At 39.0% G+C, this 8,130-nt stretch overlaps 1 protein-coding gene across 1 annotated transcript; it reads right to left on the reverse strand.

Moving 5' to 3' along the window:
- Positions 1 to 6,309: 6,309 nt before the first annotated feature.
- LOC141687381 (delta(12)-fatty-acid desaturase FAD2-like) lies at positions 6,310 to 7,910 on the reverse strand. Its single transcript, XM_074492629.1, has 2 exons — positions 7,822 to 7,910; positions 6,310 to 7,705 (listed from the first exon to the last, which is right to left on the reverse strand). Exon 2 carries the CDS (start codon positions 7,699 to 7,701, stop codon positions 6,565 to 6,567), a length of 1,137 nt encoding a protein of 378 aa, XP_074348730.1. The 5' UTR covers positions 7,702 to 7,705; positions 7,822 to 7,910; the 3' UTR covers positions 6,310 to 6,564.
- Between the last annotated feature and the right edge of the window lie 220 nt (positions 7,911 to 8,130).

Raw genomic sequence — 8,130 nt, forward strand, 5'->3', positions numbered from 1 at the left:
ACAAGGAGCTGACCAGATCATCAGGAGATGTATCCCATTCTGTGAGACGGAGGGGATATTACGAGACTGCCACTCCATAGTTTATGGTGGACATTATGGTGGTGAGAAGACGACAGCTCATATTCTGCAAGCAGGTTTTTTCTGGCCTACTTTGTTTAAGGATGCCCATCAGTTCGTTTTAAGGTGTGATCGTTGCCAAAGAGTGGGGAATCTTACGAGGAAGGATGAGATGCCATTAAATGTGATGCTTGAAGTCGATGTCTTTGATGTTTGGGGAATCGATTTCATGGGGCCATTTGTCTCATCCTGCAATAATCAGTACATCTTGCTGGCAGTCGATCATGTCTCAAAATGGGTAGAAGTCAAGGCTCTATCGACGAATGATGCAAAGGTAGTGTTAAATTTTCTTCATAAGCAGATTTTCACAAGGTTTGGAACACCACGAGTAATCATAAGTGATGAGGGGCCGCATTTCTGCAATCGTAAGTTCACTTCTATGATGCAGCGCTACAATATGAATCATCGCGTTGCTACTGCCTATCATCCGCAGACGAATGGTCAAGCGGAAGTGTCTAATAGAGAGATCAAGCGCATTCTAGAGAAAGTTATTTGTCCATCAAGGAAGGATTGGTCTTTAAAGCTCAATGAAGCTGTTTGGGCTTACAGAACAACATACAAGACTCCACTTGGGATGTCCCCGTTTCAACTTGTTTATGGTAAGGGATGTCATTTACCTGCGGAGCTTGAGCATAAAGCCTATCGGGCGTTGAAGAAGTTGAACCTTGATCTAGATGCAGCTGGAAAGAAGCGAATGCTTCAGCTAAATGAACATGATGAATTTCGACTCCAAGCGTACGAGAACAACAAAATGTACAAGGAAAAAGTGAAAAGGTGGCACGACAGGAAGCTATATCCTAAGTCATTTGTACCGGGGCAGCAAGTTCTTTTATTCAACTCTCGTCTCCGACTTTTTCCTGGAAAGTTGAAATCAAGGTGGTCTGGACCTTTTATTGTCAAAACTGTGTTTCCACATAGAGCGGTGGAGATTTTTGAGAATGATCCGGGCCAAGCATTCAAGGTTAATGGTCAGCGTTTGAAGCATTACTATGGGGACACGACAAATCGGGAAGTGGTTAGTGTCGTTTTATTGTCAACTTGAGCGAAGTACCCTACGTCAAGCTAATGACGAAAAAGAAGCGCTTCTTGGGAGGCAACCCATGATCTGTTGTTATAGGAACCCTTAGAAGTTAGTAACCTATCCAAAACCATAAAAAAATCTGAAAAACCAGGCCAAGAAATTTTTTTCCCAGAAGGTCCCTGAGCGCCCGCTCAGCTCTGCTGAGCGACCGCTCACCAAGCTGAGCGCCCGCTCACCAAGCTGAGCGCCCGCTCAGCTTTGCCGAGCCACCGCTCAGGGCCCGACTGCCTGAAATTTTTTTAAGCTTAATAAAAATCCAAAAAAAATCAGAAAATACAAAAACCCAAACACAAACCCACAACCCACGAGCTATTTTCCCATAAACCCACATTTTTAACCCTCAACCCACTCCTAATCAAATTTTAACCCTAATTTTTACCCTATATATACATACAACTATTACATATACTCCCCCATACACTTTCAAACCTTAAACTCTCTTCCATATTCAAAAACACAAATCTTAAGCACTTTTTCTCAGTTTCAATGGCACCCAAGAGATCCAGGACGATTGATAGCAACAACACTGTTCCTACTGCTGATTCTTTGAGGGGTACTGCTGCGAGACCTCGTTTGTATGATAGGGCTGTTGAGGAGGAGTATACTAGGCTTCTGGGTAAGCCGATTTTGAAAGAGAGGGGATTCTTACCATCGGGGATGGATGGTGAGTTGTTGCCGATGATTGCTGAAAAGGGTTGGATTTCTTTCTGTGAGTCACCAGAGGCAGTTCCGATGAGCGTGGTTCGCGAGTTCTATGCGAACGCAAAGACTGAAAATAATGATTTTTCTGTTGTGCGGGAGCTGACGGTGGATTATCATCCTAAGGCGATTCGCCGTGTGATTGGGCAGCGCCAGAGAAAGCCCACGGAGGAGAATTGGAATGAGAAGACTGATTTTGACTTGGATTTAATTTGTGCTACTCTCTGTAGGCCGGGCACGGTTTGGACGTTCAAGACTGGGACTAACGAGTATCGTCTTTTTCCAGAGATTGCGATGAATAGGTATGCTCGTGCATGAAATGTCTTTATTTGTGCTAATATTCTGCCTACTTCACATGCACATGAGATTACAGTTGAGCGAGCATAATTGTTATGGGGTATTTTGAATGAGGAGTACTATGTGGACCTTGGTGAGTTCATCTACCAAGGAATTCTGAAGTTTTTGAGGGGAGCGAAGCACATGAACATCCCTTATGCATCTACTGTTACAAAGCTTTGCCGAGCAGTGGGAGTTCGGTGGCCTTCTCACGAGCAGTTGCAGCTGCCGGCCGCTCCTATTGATTCCGGGACTCTACGTGCGATGCAGGAGTGGACTGGTGGAGAGCCCGAGGAGCATGGGCTGGGTTATCGTCTTCTAAGAGGGCGTCCAGCAGCTAGTGCTACCATGGCGAGACCGGGGCGTGATGAGGCAGGATCTTTTAGAGCTCGGGAGGGTGCTGGGATGGCTGATGCCCAGTATAGGAGGCTTTCGAGGAGGATGGATGCTATGTACGAGACGCAGAGCAGGTTTGCTCAGGAGCTCACCCTTGCACTTGGGACTGCTTTTAGAGGCCTTGGAGCTGACATCCAGTGGCCCATTTTTGGTGGAGAATCTGCGTATCCGCCTCATGATACTCCACCCTCTGAGGGTGATGATGATTTCTCCGAGTAGGTATACCCTGTGTTCCTTTCTACTACCTTCACTGGGGACAGTGAAGATTTTAAGTTTGGGGGTGGTAGTTAAGGAATATTTTATATGTGTGTCATATAGTTGCATATTCATGATAGTTTAGTTCATATAATTGCATATTTTTGCCATATAGTTTTTTATTTTATTTTTATAGCTTTATTTATCATGTCATGTAGCTCATGCATATACCATGATCCCTTTTACGTTGCTTTACCAATTAATTTGTGATGTTGATGCGAGTGTAGTGATAGCGTTAGAGTGATGTTGAGTCTTGTAGGTTGACGTGCATGCTAGAAATACTTGTAATTTCACTAAGTCTTAGAGAATGCTTAAGGACTAGATTGTTGTCATGGTTTGATGGTTTTTGAGGTTAATCTATTGATTATGCTTAGAATTTATAATAGGTTATTAGTGATAAAAGGCATGAAAAGAAAAAAAAATTGGAGTAAAAAAATTGGAATTCATTGCTAAGTGTGGCTAGGCGTCAAATGACTAGTAGCCGGCTCGTATTTTTATGCGAGTAGTCTAGGGTTGAGCAAGATGGAGCGAAACGCACTTGCTCAGAAATTTGGAAAAAAAAAGAAAAAGAAAAAGAAAAAGAAAAAGAAAAAGAAAAAGAAAAAATAAAGAGTTAATGCATAATTGATCACGAGTGGGCTCTTTGGTATTCGAGTTATTAAGTTCTTAGGAGACTTTGTGCCTAGTGACCTAAGGCTTTTAAAGTCTGGGATCCGCTAACCTAACGCTCGCTAAATGGATGCCATTGTATAAGTCTTTTGTGGACCTCACTTATTGCACGGTCAAATAAGCATTTGTTTATGTGTCAAATAAAAATCATGATTCCGTAATAAGCTCCAGTAATCTTGAAGTGTTATAATTCATTTTGTGCCTAGAAATTTATTCTTTGTATAATCATGTGATTGCCTTGAGGATAGTCGAGTTATGATAATTGATCTAGTTGTGAAGCATATCTGTTAAGCATCCGCACACACCACGTTTCTGGCTGTATGTTAGTTTGCATGATTTGATTGATTTTTATTCGCCTAATTGCATTTCTTGAGATGTCGTAAGTTGGATGGTTTGGTCGTAGTGAGGGGGATCGCTGCATTTCATATAGATTGCATTCATGCATGTTTTTGTTTTGTTTTTGAGTCTGTGACTCTTGAGGACAAGCATCGATTTAAGTTTGGGGGTGTGATAAATGGCATTTTATACCACTTAGAACGTCTTATAATGGCTTGAATTGATGTCTTGAAATCAAGTATTTTGTGTATTTGATGCGTTTTTCTAGTATGTGTGCATTTCAGGGTATTACTTGCATTTGTGGAGAGATTTCATCAAGAATAAGCATCAGTATGTGTTTGGCATTGCGAGTGGGAAGATAGGAGCAAAATGCAGCAAAGAACGGGAGCAAAACAGAGTATTTTCCAGAAGGGGTCTGAGCGTCTGCTTAGCGTCGGCTGAGCGACCGCTCAGCTCTGCTGAGCTTCCGCTCAGGGACGTAAATTAAAATTTATATTTTTAGACTCCTAATTCTGGTGAGCTTCCAACTTCTGAGATAGCTGGGTTTTGTGGGACTCCTATATAAGTAGTTTTCAGAGACGTTTCACGTGGTGTTGAATCGGGGTATTAATCGAGGAGCAAGGAGACAAGGAAGAAGACCGTTTTAGCACACCGCAACGAAGAGGAAGCATATTTTCTTGTGATTCTTTATTTCGTTGTAACAGTGGATGCTAGTTTTCTTTACTTTGAACCTATTTTCTCTTGTGACGTACTCTGGTTTAATATAAGTAGTTTATTTAATTATTCTCGTGTGTTATTATCATGTCTTCATATGAACCCATGGTGACGATGAGTTCTATCATGGGCTAATCGTGATCATGGGGTCGTAACGAATTTGCTATGGAATTCTTTGATTAGATGTTTAATACCTTAGTGTGTGATGATTGTATGATATCTAGTATTGGTTGTGCTTATTCGTCTTATGTGTGTCGCGAACATATAGGATAGGGTGTTAATCTCTTGTGAAGCGACGATGGATCTTGAGGTTTAGAATTTGTCATGCTAGCATAGGTTCATGTATGTGTATGCATGATTAGTGGGTAACTCTAACCGTTTTACTTGCCCTGTGTAATCATAAGGAATAACTTGTGTTTAAATCGTTATGTTGTCAAATTCTGTAGACATATAGGGTCTCAACATAATTGATGTCTATTCAACTTTTGTCTTAATTGTGGATGTTTGGTAGAAAGGTATTAGTACAATGAAAGTTGGCTTTTATCAGTTTCGTGTTGTTCGATTAATATCATCACCGTTACATACTAAGGGTAATAACAGTAACTATTGAAGGAAGTAGTAATGAAGTTGTGATCTCATGTGTGTTTAATATTGTTAATTCAAGTATCAATTAAGTGTTTAATTCTCGTAGTTAATTGTAGTTAATAATTAGTTAATTAAATCTAAGTGTTATTGTCTTGACATTGTACATTGGTGAGTGAGTGTTAATTGAACATAATTAGTCTGAGTCTCTGTGTGAACGAATTAGAAAGTATTTTATATTACTTGCGAACGCGTAAAAACTTGCATGTATTATTAGTGCGTGTTTTCCGCCCTAACAAGAGTCATGAGGGGGAGCAAATTACAGAAGTTGCATAATCAAGTTTTTTTAGCTTCATGAAAGCCAAAACGTTTTACCTAGCTGCATGAAAGCCAAAACGTTTTACCTAGTTATAATACTACCAAACAATGGGTTATATGCAAAAGACAGAGACATGCAAGAGTGGATCTGGGCAAAAAATCGAGTAAATTTTGGGGAGTCACCTTGTATTTCTTTTTTTTTTTGTTGGTACATATATGTTTTTGAAAAATTTATTAGTAGTCAAAAATATTTTTGGAGTACAACGTCCTTCCATGTGCCCCTTACTATATCCAACTTTTATTTTGAAACATAATACTAATATAAATGTCTAGTTATTACTTTTTCAGAACTATAACTGCAGAAGCTGCAGGGTTCCAAATTAGTGACTTTAAGGTCATCTGCAGACTTCCACGATACCGTGCTTAGGGAGCATGTGGCCCTTCGCATAAGGGCTTCCCCTTTTCTCGTCAAAATTTTTGTTCCAGCTCAATGATTATGCAAACCAAAAAAACAAGAAAAAATAACTTCCTTTCGCCATTTTAACGGTACAATTATGAGCTTGCATGCAAAAAATTCCAGATCAGGCTACTTACTACAGTAAACAACAACGTCACTTCGCCATTTTAACATTAAAATTATGAGCTTGTATGCAGAAAATTCCAGATCAGGCTACTCACTACAGAAAACAAGAACTTCCTTTCACCATTTTAGCATTACAATAACGAGCTTGCATGAAGAAAACAAAGATGCTTTTATGTATTTGGCCACATCATGATATCACATGATCATAGGCTGTAATTAAGGCTTAAATACAAGCTCGGAGTTTATTGTTAAGTTATAATTATGCCAAGTAAAACAGACTTAGAACTTGAAAGTACATACACTGAGAAGAAGAAAGGGTTACAAGAGAAGAACAATTAACATCAACACACTTGATTATTTAGTTACATATTACTATGGCTAAAGGTAATTAATTAGATGCCTCTAACCGAGACATGCATAAGATTATTCACCAACATACAGAAAGCTTAAGCAGTACCAACAGACACTCACAACTGGACTACAGCTTGTTGTTGTACCAATACATTCCTTTGTTCTTCCCACCTGCATCTTGCTCAACATAGACACAATCTTTAATAGCATTCCACAGTGCTTTATAGAATATGGTGCCATCATATCGATAGTATTCCCCGAGTATAGGCTTGATTGCTTTAGTGGCTTCTAGTGCATGGTAATGTGGGATTGTTGTGAAGAGATGATGTGCTACATGAGTATTAGTTGCTTGGTAATAAACCTTGTCGAGAATTCCATAGTTTCTGTCAATGGTAGACAATGATCCTCTTAACCAATCCCATTCTGTTGAATCATAGTAAGGTACTAAAGGGTGAGTGTGGTGAAGTAAAGCCACTACGAAAAGCATGCCCATATGAACAAGGTATGGTCCTCCGAAAACAAAACCAACCCATGCAAGGCCTTTTACTAAAGCAAGTTTGTATAGTCCATAGACCACAGCAAGTAATGCAACATCAGAAAGTATGATTTGAGCACGTTGGTTAGGTAAAAACATTGGACTAAACGGATCAAAATGGGAGGCAAATCGACCATAAGATCGACCACGAAAGTTCACAAGCAAGTAAAGAGGCACACCAAGAAGAAAAACCAAAGTAATAACCACAAATCTTGGTACAGAATATGAGGTCAAGTACTTGTAAAGAAATGGAACTTCAGCCTTGAGCAGAGGCACGTCGAGTTCATCTAATTCAAGTGAACCAGCTTTCGTGTGATGTCGATGGTGAGAGTACTTAAACGGAAAGTAAGGAAACAGGATCAAGGAATGGACAGTAAATCCAACAATATCATCAAGCCATTTGTACTCACTAAAAGCATTGTGACCACATTCATGGCCTAAGGTCCAAAACCGCGAAAAAACGCAGCCTTGAGCTATCGAATAAACGATCCAAGTTGCGTAAAAATACGGTTTAGATGGCAGTACTGCCTGTTCCATGATAGTTGTGAAAATGTAGTAGAAAGACAAGAAAATGGTGATATCAAAGAGAAGGTATGAAAATGAACGAATTGCAGAGCGCTCAAAGCAATGAGGTGGAATAGCTTTTTTAAGATCACTTATTGTGAATGCAGGTTTTGTGCTGGGAACTCTTGATTCTTTCTTCTCTGCAGAATCCAACTTTTGAGCCATTTCTCTGCAAAGATTCGAGTAAATTTGTTTTATAATATATTTAAAGTGAATTTATAAACACTTGACAAAACAAATATAAAAGTTGATATGTTTCACCTAAAGCATATATTAAATTTTTACCTTGCTTCACTTCAGTTTGGATGTGTTGCTTCAATTGTGTCATTTGTAGGAGTAATCTGTACGGTATTTATAGGCACATTAAAACTATACTTCAATCATACAATTTGTTTTAGAGTTAGTTACTTGACTTATATTACAAAAAACATTTTTAAATTAGTTTTGTTTTAAAAAAAATATACTATTGGTTACGTAAATGAATATATCAATATCAGATTATTAAAGTTGAAATTTCAAAAGTTGATAACCGGAGTTTGGATAATAATAATAATAATAATAATAATAATAATAATAATAATAATAATATAATAA

The sequence above is a fragment of the Apium graveolens genome, chromosome 9 (assembly GCF_009905375.1).
Source record: "Apium graveolens cultivar Ventura chromosome 9, ASM990537v1, whole genome shotgun sequence".
Taxonomy (NCBI): domain Eukaryota; kingdom Viridiplantae; phylum Streptophyta; class Magnoliopsida; order Apiales; family Apiaceae; genus Apium; species Apium graveolens.

Coding starts and splice junctions, on each gene's coding strand:
- LOC141687381 (XM_074492629.1), bottom strand. CDS start 7,701: ATGGCTCAAAAGTTGGATTCTGCAGAGAAGAAAGAATCAAGAGTTCCC.